At 38.6% G+C, this 13,438-nt stretch overlaps 1 protein-coding gene across 3 annotated transcripts in view; it reads right to left on the reverse strand.

Annotated features, from left to right (window-relative positions):
- The window catches only part of TRRAP (transformation/transcription domain associated protein), a 75,963-nt gene that overhangs the window by 15,420 nt on the left and 47,105 nt on the right, over nt 1-13,438 (reverse strand). For all 3 annotated transcript variants that reach the window (XM_071444038.1, XM_071444036.1, XM_071444037.1), the window contains 9 exons: nt 13,016-13,128; nt 12,371-12,506; nt 9,864-10,055; nt 7,783-7,978; nt 6,874-7,139; nt 6,100-6,200; nt 3,746-3,947; nt 2,481-2,645; nt 450-540 (listed from right to left, as the gene is read on the reverse strand). In XM_071444038.1, the coding sequence (XP_071300139.1) occupies nt 450-540; nt 2,481-2,645; nt 3,746-3,947; nt 6,100-6,200; nt 6,874-7,139; nt 7,783-7,978; nt 9,864-10,055; nt 12,371-12,506; nt 13,016-13,128 (1,462 nt within the window). The remainder of the gene's footprint in view (nt 1-449; nt 541-2,480; nt 2,646-3,745; nt 3,948-6,099; nt 6,201-6,873; nt 7,140-7,782; nt 7,979-9,863; nt 10,056-12,370; nt 12,507-13,015; nt 13,129-13,438) is intronic.

A 13,438-nucleotide genomic window follows, 5' to 3' on the forward strand; every position in this document is an offset into this window, starting at 1 on the left:
AGTTATTATGGAGATACAATTTTTTAAGCTTAAGTTTGGCTCCTAAATGTTGCATGGTTCATGCTTCCAATGAAAATTAGTCTAGAGAATCTTAAAAACCTGTGACATTCTCCTGTATTTATAAACCAAGAATTTTCTAATTCTCCACAAATTTATCAAGAAAAACATCCAGTAAAGAACATGTGATTCTCAAAAATTAGGGTGATAGGAGAATGAAAGAGATGGAACTCCCCTTGGTGAGTATTTTATCCAAGAAAATTCAAGACATCTCAAGCCATGTGCACGTTTAACTCCACAGAAACAAATCAATGCAAGCAGAGCTTATCAAGAGTTTTCTTCCTTAGCCTTGTTAAGTTGGTATGTTTTCTGGAGAATCTGTTTTCTCTGTAATATCCAGTGAAACAATTAAGTTCCAAAGAGCCCAAACAATTCCTGAGGACCAAACTCACCGCTCTTGTAGCGCTCTCGCTGTTCTATCTTCAAGGTCAAATAGAGGGTCCTGATAGGGAAATAAACAGCCTGGGGATAGACTCTTCCCACCTATTTGGAGACACACATTTCTCAGTTAAGGAATACTGACTACAGATCACATCAACACACACAGATTCTCTTGTAAATGAGTCCAATTCAGGAATAATCAGCTCTTTGTGTTAAATAACAGCTTATGGAAATTAAAGATTCTTTCAGTAACAGGAACCTGAAGAGGATGAATTGGTAGCTCCCTGCACACACTGTTAAGACATTACCTAATTAGGGTTTCCAGATCATATTGCCTAATAAACCTGAAAGCAGCATAATGTCAGAGCTCCAGCTGGGCCAGCTCAAAGATCTTACTCATGTGCATAATGGAAGAAAAACAGACATGATGACAGCAGTTGGTCTTTAAATTAGGCCACAATTCCCAGCAAGCCCCACCATACTTGATAAGAAAGCCCATTAGAGAGTAACTTTACTCCACCTAATTGTGGCACTTAATGTAAGGGGATACCAACTGCACCCAAAAATAAAACCAGGATTTTATGGCTTCCATTAAAAAAAACAGCCCTAAAGAGATGTTGACATTCAACATCCCATTTAAATCTGTAAATCTCAGTATCTATTAAAGGAAGGAAACCATGTGTCTACTACCTGCAGTAGAGCACATCTTAAGACATCATTTGAAGCCTCTTCAGCCACAATTTTACTAAATCATAGATCCTTCTCCACCTAAATGGATATATGGTAAGTGGTGGAAATGTAGCAATGGGATTGAAGCCTTCAGTAATCTGATACTTAACCTGACACACACATGCTACATGCTGTAACTCAAAAAGCTACTTGAAGAGAATTGTGGAGTTTTAAAACAGTAACACAGAAAATATGGTATTTTTTGATTTCATACTTTTTCTATGTACCTAAAGTTTAAAGGTAAGACAAACAGAAGTATCTGTGATACTTACAAGTCTAAGCTCCAACTAGTGTATGACTTCTGAGAAAACACTTACTTCTACAAATTTTATACAGACGTCAACAAACAATGTGTCTACAAAGTGATGAAATGAGTATTTTCTGCCAGAAGTCAGTAGAGCACACTGGTGTTGCCAGACAATACCAAGCAACACCCATCAAAGTTTGCCTTACCTACTTTGGCATCTTAAGCTGCTTGGCAGCATGGTCTCCAAAGTTACATTTTAATTTTATGAAGAGGGAGGGAAGGGAACATGAGCACCTCTGCACATACAGACTGTGCACATCCAGAGCTGTGTACAGCCATGCCAACACAAATGGACATTCTCTAGCTACAAAAACTCACATTCTTAGAGGTCTGAAAGAGCAAAGACTGGGGACAGGATACAAGGAGCTCAATCTCACATGATAGAATACCCTGAAGTGGAAGGGACCTGCCTGGTCAGTAAGTTCATATCTCAAAAACCAAGAGGGGAGGGAAAGAAAGGAGTTCTGTGAGCAATTCAGCACAATGGTTGTCCTGTGCCAGTTTCCAGGAAACAGTGGAGCAGTGCAGGCCTGGAATTCAGGTATTATGAGAACTTCCCATGGCCAGCTGTGCATTAATGGAACTTCACTGTTTTATATCAACCTGAATGAACAAATGCCAAAACACTTCCAGACAGAATCTGCCCTTAAGCTACTAAAGCTAACCAAACTTTACTCCTACATTACAAGCATTTTTAACTATGTATTTTATGTGTTCTATACCATTCACAAAAATACATTAAATAGAATTCCAGAGGGAGAGCTAGAATGCCTTATGCAAATAAGGATACAATTTCACTGGATTTAATCTCACTGACTAAAACTCACTTTGAAATTTAAAATATCCTGCTTAAAGGCAGAAATTACCATTTTTTAACACATCAACAGTTGCAAACAATACCATTCGTAAAGCTTGGCATTTTTGTAATTTGCTTCAAATAATATTCATGTGTCACCTCACAAATGAAGATTATGGACAAAAAGGAATTAGAGATTATCTTCAGTACCTGACTGATGAGGTTGAGGAGGAGTTTGCCCTCTGAGCCAACCAGGCACGTCAGCAGCTGTGGGATCCAGGCCAGCCACTGGATGGGTGGGACACCAATACAATACTTGTCCACTGCATCTGCCAAGGTGTTCTTATCATCATCAAAACTCAGCAGCCAAAGAACCTAGGAGAGAATTTCAAGAGGATCTCTCAGTGCTTAAATTTAAGACACATCAATCATTACGATGCACAAAAGCAGAAATATTTTATTAATATGACTGTGGAGTCCCTGAAAGTTTTAAAGCTGCCTCAGAGACAAGAACTTACAATCATGGTATCTGGCCAATGCTATTTTTCCCTCAGAAATAATATTTAAAGGATGTAAAAACTAAATGTAAGTGTACTCCTTACTATGAAGACAGAAAAGAGCAAATGAATATGACTGCATTCCAGAAATTCTTTGGGGTTTTGGCTGGGGGTGTGGATAAAAATTTGGGCAATTTTATAGAACCTAAAATATGCAACTCAGATAAATGAACCTTGATACAGGAAGTTGATTATTTCTTTGGGTGTTCTTAATTATTTTAACTGTCCACCCTAGTTTAATTGAAATTAAATATATTAAACATTGACTAAAAATCATTAACTATTATGCAACCAGACAGGGAGAATAATAAACTTCAGAGTGCTGTTGAGGCCACCTTTTTAATCTCAGACAATATTTTCTGTGTTTGTTTCATGGTCAGAACAGATTGTCTTCCCTGGTCTGGCACAATTTTTCAATTTTCTTCATGAGAGAGATTAAATATCCCCAAACTGAAAAACATACAACACAAATAGCTTTTTTTGGCCAAAATTTTGCTGAATTTCAGAGTAAAACTGTACAGAAAATGCTTTTCTAGAATAAAATATAATACTTAGGTAAACATCAATATTATTTATCCATAGTAATGATAAACAGACCTCAAATTATGTTACATTTTAAAGCACCAACGGATGCTTTTTTTCAAGTAAGGAAATTTTCTGAGTAGTAGAAATGCTGTATGTGGTTTGTCCTTTTCCTCCTACAGAAAGGTTCCACATCTAAAGGAAAATCCCGACATCCCACTGACATAAAAAACCCCAAAATGAGTTATGAGCAACCACACACAGCCCCTCCATCTAAATTAAAGCTTTCCCTCAGTAACCCTTCCTCTAATTGCAAAAACTTGAGCACTGAACACCCTCCCAGCCCTTCCTAAGGGGGTGAAGCTCTGGGTGTTGTTCTAAGCCCCCAGCCCTCACCTTTGCTAAGTATTTCCTGGATTTGCTCTCGTTCTGGTGGCGGCAGGCGTGCAGGTAGCAGGTGATGGCAGACACCCCCAGGTGCAGCTGCCTCTCCTTCACAAAGATGTTCTCCAGGTAATCCCCCCACATGGCCCACGCCTTCACCAGCACATCGTGCATTTGCACAGCTGCAGAAAAAGCCTTGTTTGCTTCCTCAGACCTGCATGGTGACAAGTAGGAATATGAGTTTTATGTGATTTAGTAGCTGTTTGCTGGTGTAAGTCAGATTTCTGATAGGGCAAGCAATTAGTTTCTTAATACTCAGTGATACCTTTTAATAAGGTCCCTTACAACTGTTTTGTCATTGCTTTCCTTGCAGTTCAGCACCACAAATGCTTCATCATGAAAACAGTCTCATAAGTGTTAAAAATCTCACATACTCCCTTAAAAAAATAAAAAAAATTTCCCAGGGCACTGCAGTGGAAACCCAAGCAGTGAAACTGGGACAAAGAAGAGCAAATAATAACACAAGGGGAGTGAAGCAAAATCATTTAAACATGCTGCTCCACTGGGCAGAAAAGGAGTAAAGAACGTTGGGAACATGTTATTTAAGTTATCTTTTAGAGGAAGGCATCTTACTTATCTCCTTTTCCAGAGAAGTCATGAAAAATTTTACACCCAACATTTTCTGGAAACAGTCAGGTCCTCATCCCACCAGCTGCAATAGTTTCTTTTTTTCAACAGGAAAAGTGAAGGAATTTGAAGGTTAATCACACAATTCTGGGTAACCAAAAGATTATTTGTTTGTTACTTCTGAGGTTTTCTCCATGTTTCCCCAAGTGTCACAAGTCCAAAATTTGGCACGATTGACCCCAATATATATACAGCCCTTGAATCTATGTTAGTTCTTAGGCATAAAATTAAGGGATGAAAAAACTCACATAAGCATTATCAAAATGAAGAAATTTAAAGTTTTTCAAGACTCTTTATGAACAGCAAGAGCTTCACTTCTCCCTTGCAGAATAAGCATTGAAATAACCAATATCAAAGTAACATAATGCTTGTTTGACTCATTTTTTTAAATTACTTGTAATATATTTTTAACATAACAATATTAGCTTGGAGGATTATCATACTAAATTAAGTACCAGCTACTGAGGCATAAGTCTAAAAAGGAAAACAGCTTTGTCTGTCCTGTGTTAGTTTTTTGCAACATTAATGTCCTTGCTTTCAGAAGCTCCCTGCACCCTGGATGAAGGTTTGAAGTGAGCCAGGCCAGCAGCAGCCTGATGGATGACTTTGTATCACTACTGCTCCTTTATAAAAAAGGAACTTCTCTGTCCGTTTTTCTTTCTCCCACTCTACAATCCATCACTCTTGACACCTGAGGTGATTTTTTTTAAAATGGTTTCTATCACCTTGCCCAGCCAATGAGCAGCACAGGAGGATGCAGGAGCAGAGGTGACCTTTAACTTCAGTTTCTTTGACACACAGGTAATCAATCAGCAGTCCCATTTTCAGTTCAACACTGCCACTGGTCCTGACTAAAACCTTCCTAAATTCCTGACCTCAACTGCAGTGCTAAAAAATGCTTGTGTGGTTTTTGGTAAGATTAAGAAATTGTAAGTACATCAGAACCACATTTTTAAACAGAAACCTTTACCCATTTAATCCTGAAGGAACAGAGACAATTTTCTGCAAGAATTTTTAAAAATTTAACAATATGGGGAGGCACACTTTCTTCTCTTTACATCTCAACTACAATTAAGCCAGTGACCATATAAAAGCCCACTGTACTTTCCATCCAAGTAATTGCATTCTGCCTACTTAAAATTCTCTCTTGTATCCACAGAAGAAGATATTAATAATTTCCTGACTTGAATTGCTATGTGAAGTTGCAGTGTACAGCTTGAGACCTGATGGATTTCATTCTATAAGTGGCCACAATGCAATGGTAAAGGAATTACTCTACCCATATGTAACACATAACAAAATTGTCATTAAATCCCATGCCCACTAAGTGCTCTTGAAATCTGAAGGGGTCTTTTTGGCATTACCAAACAAAATTTGATTGATGAGCTATTTATTTATTGAATTAAAGAGAGATCTTCCTCAGAATAGTAAATGCCTGTCAGTGCAAAGCAAAACCATTACTACTTCTGTCCTACAAGGCTTCAATAAAGGACCAATCATTAAATCTCCAAACTGCAAAGGAACTCTCACAGATACTTTTACTTTCTTACACAGCAGTGAGAAATTGTAGGCTGGTAAAAAGATAGGGAATGGTTTTTCTGCTCAAATACTCTGTTGAATACTTCAACTGTATTTTTTTTCAGATGTGTGCTAGTGCCTCTTGCAGCCAGCATACTCACTTGTTAATCTGTGCCAAGAACATTCCCTTTAAAGCATAAAACTCTGCAGTCATCTCCTTGGTGAAGTACTTCAGATTGGTTGATTCAATAACTTCAAGACCCTGTTAAAAAAGCCTTAGTGAGAAAAGTCTTTTAAAAGGGAAGGCTTGGTAAATGAAAGTGCTATAAAACAACAGCCAAAATATTCTCTTGAAATTTAAATAGCATGACTTTCAAGTATTTCATTTTCATTTTAAAAAATACAGACTGACAATTTTAAGTTTCCACTGGGCTATGCAAACCAAATACTACAGACAACATTTAGCAGGTTATCTTCCCACCTTGTTTATGTTATACTTATGTTATATTACAAGGTTCATTTGCTGGTCAACCACATACCAGGGGGTTTCGCCTAAAAATCACACTTTTTCCTTTTCAACACAGACAATTCTACTTCAGTTTGACAACATCCATCTCTCATGAGTCAGACACAGTGTTGTTTTTCCCCATTACAAATAATGCCATTTTTAAAGACCTTCCATTTATCCATCTTGTAAGATTTCAAAAAACCTACTCTCAGCTAATTTTTAATGTATTCACAGTGCCCAGTTCACAGAGGACATTAACTGCTTTGGACTGCCAGCATGACTTAAAACAACACTCCCTGCAGGGTATAACATGGCCAAGGCAACCCAGCCCCTGCTCTGGATACTGGCAGCTTGTTTAGATCAATGCATCTGATGGCTCGTGGGGTTACAGAACCCAACCACAGCTTCAGGAGCAAAGCTGCCCTACCTGCATGCACTCGTTTTTGCCCATGACTCCAGCCAGCTGCAGGTAGCACTTGACCTGCTGCCGGATCTTCTGGAAGCAGTCCACGATGGGCACGGTGGGGATGGTGTGGATGCGGCTCAGGATGTCCAGGGCCACGTTGACCAGGCCCTGCTTGCGCGCGATCTTCCCGTACTGGATGATGGCCGAGGCCGAGGCGTGGACGCCCAGCATGGCGTTGTTGGAGCTGGGGTCGTGCTGGGAGCTGTTCTCATAGGCAGTCACAATGGCTGGGAAGGCAAGGTGAAATTTGCCATTGGAAATGGTGTTACACAGAGGGCAGCACCTTACACAGCAACACACATGACTTAAGATGGGGATGATTTCAGATAATCAAACATTTCAATGAAAAATGAATAAAAACTACAATTCACCAAAATCAAGCCACCAAGAACTTATGTGTTTGTGGCATTCACATTCTCTGAAAAATCCCTTTGCCCAGGATTTTTCTCCTGGGAAGCTGAAAAAGCCTCAGAAAAAGGAAACCAATTCTTATCTCATTTGCTTCTCCTGTGTTGTGCTCACATGTGGAATGTGGTTGGAGATTGTTTACCCACAGGTGATTGTTTCTTTGGATTCTGGTGTGAGTTATTTTGACTCATTGGCCAATCAGGGCCAAGCTGTGTCAGGACTCTGGAGAGAGCCACGAGTTTTCTTTATTATCTTTTCATCATTCTCTAAGTATCCTTTCTGTATTCTTTAGTATAGTATAGTATTCTTTAATATAATATAATATCATAAGATAATAAATTAGCCTTCTGAGAACATGGCGTCAGATTCATCGTTCCTCCCTGCCATGGGGATCCATGCAAATACGATATGTGTTGTCTGGAAAATTGTATGACAAATGCATGCTGGACCAGGCAGACTTACCCTGGTAATGATGCTGTCTCCACATGAAAATGCTGCTCCAGTGGGATAAATCATCTGACACAATAGGTAACCTGTTCCTCCAAGTCTTGACAACAGTCTTCATATCATGTAAGCTGTTGTTCCTCCCCAGATTAGTTGGTTGCAGTCCTGCGTTTATTTGGGCTGCTTCCTGAAGTTCAATTATTTGCTGTGCTGCCTAGAAAACATAAACAATATAAATAAGGAACAAACAGAAGATGGCAGCAGTCTCGAACCCCCTAAAGGAACTAGACAGTTTGTTAAAACTTCCACCACCTGAAGAAAAGGCCCACAAACTTTAATGGAATTTAATTACCTGTAGTACAATAAAGCCAGTGTATATTCTCTAAGCTACCACTTGTAGATAACAGTTGTATTCACTGTTAATCAACCAAATGAGATAACTATGTGAGAAAAAAAAGAAGGCAGTCCAAATTTATAGAGTGAAATCTCTTGAAACAAAATAAATTAAAGTAATATTTTCCTACAATCATCTCCGTATCAGCTCTCACAATAGCTTAACCTTCATCCCACACCCATTCATCACATAAATTTAATTTTCTCATGGGTATTTAATCACATACTATCTGATATTTAAAAAAAAAGTAATTACTGCAGTGCAAATTCGAGGCTGCATTTGTACCTCTGTCAGTCACTGACTAATTTATCATTTCTTCACGAGGGATATATACATATTAGATTGTTTTAAAAGCTTGTTTTAATTGATATCTGAAAGCACTTAAATACTTTATTTAGCAATATTAATCTTTTCCTGCTGCAGATGCTGCCATTCCTGAGTAGGGGGGGGGGGGGCAATTTGGCATATAGGTGAAATCTTAGCAGGAAGGAATTACATTCATGGAGAAGCCATCTAATGGTATTGTGTGAGCTCACAAATTGGACTTATTTACTTGATAACTTCTTCTGAATATGGAGAAAAATTCCATATTCATTCACTTTATCTGATGCATCAATTTATATTATAAAAATTCAAAGGTATGAGTTGCTGTGTGAGCTCTACCCACAGGAGCAATCATTTTATAGAGGTCACTTCATATATGGTGTAGATTGGTTATGAATCACACACACAGAATGAAACCACTGATCTTCAACAGAATCACAGAGGCCTCTGTATCAAAGAGAACTCAAAGCAAAGTCCTCTGCACTTCCACAAACAGGGCTCAGTGTCAGATCTCTGAGCAATGGCCCATCAAGAAATCATCCATTATGAAAACTAAGCTATTCCACAGTTTCTCCCCTGGAGATGAAAGGTTCCCTCCACAGGAACAAGAGCTTTGTCAGGTATATATTTATAGGGTACCTAAACAGGGACAAAGCCTAAATGTCAAATGAATGGAATGTTTTGCCTAAATCCCACACTGCCAAGCCCAGCATGATCCTGCCTCAGCCCCACTTCCACACTGGTTCCACACACATCAGAGGAGACAAGGTTCATTTTTAAGAATCTTCTGAAAGTAACTCTAGGCCAAATCACATTTTTTAAAGATGGATTTAGGTATCTACTTCTGTTTGATTATACTTGTCAATAAAACATCTACTCTCAAAAATTCTTCTCTTGCAGTTGAAAATTAATTATTTACATGATTAAATCATAGAGAAAACAACAGGGCGCTGATATTTTATACATTTCAAAAGGAAACAGAAATCCATTTTTGTTATGGTAAAATGTGAGTGAAAGTTTCAAAGGACACCACCATTTGTTTCTCACCATGTAATACACATTATTTCATTTCACATAATAGTTAAACTACATATTCCATACAATCAGAATTGTACCAGGTGCTTCCCAAAAATATTTCTGGAGATCCGAAAAAAGGTGAGTTTAATCACTTACAAGCTCTTCCTGATTAGCAACAAGTACTTTGAAGAAACAGAAACACACATTCTGCAACTTCAAAAAAAGAAATGCCACGATACAAAAACTATCAGCACTAAATATATATATATATATGATATACACTAAAATATTTCACACTTGCAGCTACCAACAGTTCTGAGACCTGCTGCTGAAGGACCCCTGGAGCCAAGAGCTCTGCTGTTACCTGGAGCAGGGGGGTGTGGACGTGGGACACGACGTGGGGCAGGCGCCGCCACTCGCGGATGGCCAGGCTGCTCGCCATCTCCACCAGGCGCTCGATGAAGTTCAGCTGCTGCTCCTCGGGGTGGCAGATGGCCAGGTACCCCCTGTACATGTTCACCTTCCAGGCCATCTCCTTTGGACAACTCAGCTCCACCTGGTCATGGAAAAACATCCAGTAAAGATCCTTCCTACTCAAACAGGTAATTTTTTTAAGCTTTCTTAAATAAACAACTTCGATGTTTTAAAAATAATCTCGTTTCTTAAAAACATCTGATTGAAGTACTAACATTTATGTCACTAGAGGAGTTTCAGCTCTCCTAAAGTTACTGGCAAGGGCAGGCTAGCACGTGAATTGCCAATTCAGCACAAGAGAAGAAGCGCCCATGCCCAATCTACTGCTGGGGTATTTTTATTCTGACAAGTGTAATGCATCTCAAAGAGCTGAGCCAGCCCAAAGCAGCCCTGCCACAGGAGCAGGATGCTCACAGCAAACAATTCACCCTGCACAAAGCCAGAAGATGCTTCTCAGCAGATAACACACACCATATCTGAAATGCAGAACATGTAATGGCAACTTCTTACCTAAAAGGATCCTGTGCCTACCTGTCCCACATCATGCAGCATTGTACTCCCTGTCTGCTCTGGGGCATTGCTAAATTTATGAAATAAACAGCTGATATTTTTTCAAGTAATCACAACCAACTTCTCATATGTTAAAGAAATTCCTGAGCACAGGTGCAAAGTCAGGTCACAGTGCTAAAATAATTTATAAAATAATTTTAAACCATTTCCTCAGAATTCTGGAACAGTAGAAATATGGCATCTAAACCCAGCAAAGCACTTGAATTGTGCAGCACCTAAATTCTGTGAGCACTTTGCAGCAAACTTGCACTGAGCCAGTGCTCACCAGCTGACACTGCAGGCCTTTAATCTACAACTTTCTCACCTCTTTTTCCTCCACATTACATCAAGCTCTTAATGGTTTGATGTGCAACACAGAAATCCCCCTACATTATCCTCCTGCTGATAAACTGTATGGTGACCATTACAATTGTTATTCCTGTTATCCTCAGCTGACTTTTACGCCTGAACCAGCAAAGAGAAAGTGCCAGGTAGCATCCTTACACTTACACAGTGAAAATCATCTCCTTCTTTATTATGTTATCTACTGGATCATTAAACACAATGGCAGTGTGAGCAAATGGAAATGAGTCTTGGGTCCTATCAAGGGCTACTTGCTGTTTTAATAGCTCAACTTTAATGGGTAGATTATTAAAAATCTTTCACAAAGATTTACGAAAACTGATAGATATTTGCCATCATCCCTGGCCTCTCTTGTGAATCAACCATGGAACTTGACAAAAAACAGCCACATTAAAGAATATCAATATAATTGGAGTAGTGAGGTACAGCAGCATAGAATCAATTATTCTTTTAGATCCCAATATTTATGCAAACACGTGCTGACACTTTTACAAGAACCTGAGTAGAGTCACAAAGGCTCCATTTATGGCTTCAGCAGCATCTTCTCCTCAGTCATAAAATAAATGTCTCATTACTGAAAATACTTCATTTAATACAACTGCAGCTACAGCATATCAGCACTTACTCAGGGTTGTCACTTCCACTCAACTTGCAATTGTCCAAAACCAGAAGCTGTCAGATATGATCTATTTCACTCTCTTCAAGCCCAAGGCTTATAATATACTGTACAATATAGTTCTTATTTTAGGCTTTAAAGCTTTCTCAAATATTTCTATACTTAGCCTCTGAAGCTGCATACTTAAATAGGACACAGAATACTAAGTGTTAGAAGAACAAAAGAAATTAATTAAAATGTAAATAGTACCCATAAGACAGTTTTTGTTGCATTTGCAGTTTGCTGCTTAGACATTTGGCTTCACATTGTATTTTAAATACGTACTTCACCCTTTTATTGCAAATTCTGGCATCTTTAGCAGAGTAATTCCAGTATTGCCCCACTGTATACAACAGTGCAAGAAAGATCTGCAAGCTCCTTTCCACCTGTGATTTCATGCAGTATTCTCACCTTTTAGATTTCAGTTTTACATCTGGTTAATGTTTCTATATTAACTCATCAGCTGAACAACTCTACCTACCATGAACAGAGAACATATTTCCTTAAAATTAAAACAAAACAGAAAAGACAAACCAAAGAAAAACCAAATCAAACACAACCCCCTCGCCATATTTTCCATCTTGTTTAGATAAGTGACACCTTATACAACACTTAAAAAAAAATTCCAGACAATCTACTGGCAACTCCAACAGAAGTCTGCCATTGGCCCCAAGAAGCTCAAGATGTCCATGCAGCCTGGCTGTCCTAGCAGCCTCAAGAGCAATAACCACCAGCTTATTCTCATGGAATGGTTCTTAAACAGTCAGAATGAAGCTACCCAAGGCAGGATGAGGAGAGACTAAACATGAGCACAAAAACCCCTCACTCACCTGCACCAGAGCCTCCTTCATAGCAATCCAGTTTGAGACCCTCCATGCACACTTCAGCACCAGGTAAGGATTTATGTGACCTTTGGACTGGCCATATTCTGTCAAAGGCTCCCATTGGTTCAACTCTTTTGAGCAACTAAGAAAAACAAATGCAGTGTCAATTTTGTTACCAAAAAAACCCCCAAAAACTTCAATAAAAGTGACAATAAATGTTTGTGTATCAGAATATTATCTGCGTATTTGTTTGTCTACAAACAGCTTTGCAAGCACTGCAGAAGTTTTATCCAGATGGGAAGACTTTTTTTTATTTATTTATTATCAGTTATAATACAGAAATCTGTGAACAGGGAAGAGCTGCATTTTGTGTCTCCCAGAACAACCATTTTAAATAGGAAAAACAAATTTTAACTCCAGTCTGTTTCCACCAATAGCAAATTACATTTTTACAGCAATTCAGCCATATCACTTCTGAGGCTCTGTTAAGGGAATACAAAATAGCTTTTTTTATTCCCTCAGGTTTTCTCTGTATCTGAGCTATCCTGAGGTAAGTTTATTCTCATAACTAATGCTTTAAACCAAGAGCAGGGTATTTTGCTTCTATTGCAGGGTAAAAATACTTGTTCCACATCAGCTTCCAAGTCTTACCGAATCCAGTGGTCTTCCCAAAGCTGGTACTCAGGGAAGATGGAAGGGGAAGCATTGCTCCTTTCGTGCTCTTTTTTAGCCTTCTCCATTGCTTTTTCATAAGTTTCTTGTGCCTAAAGAAAATTCAACCATTCCAGGTTTCCATCTGCTGTGTACACAATAACTCAATGCTCTTTTATTTTTAGGAACAAGTGATAAGAAAACCTTCATAGACTTGAAAAAAAAAAGTCAAGTGTGTTAAATTCATTCCTGAATATAGCTATTATTTGACAGCTTGACAAATGTCATGAAAATCTGATGGGTGTGCACAAAAATTTCACCTTACCTCAGTATTAAAAGGCTTCAAACTACTACTGTAGACAGCAGAGAAGCCATGGCACTTTCCATTTTAGAAGACTGAACTTAATAATTAATATTCAGAGG

The sequence above is a fragment of the Agelaius tricolor genome, unplaced genomic scaffold (genome assembly GCF_023055355.1).
Source record: "Agelaius tricolor isolate 1412-34295 unplaced genomic scaffold, bAgeTri1.0.p SCAF_19, whole genome shotgun sequence".
Taxonomy (NCBI): domain Eukaryota; kingdom Metazoa; phylum Chordata; class Aves; order Passeriformes; family Icteridae; genus Agelaius; species Agelaius tricolor.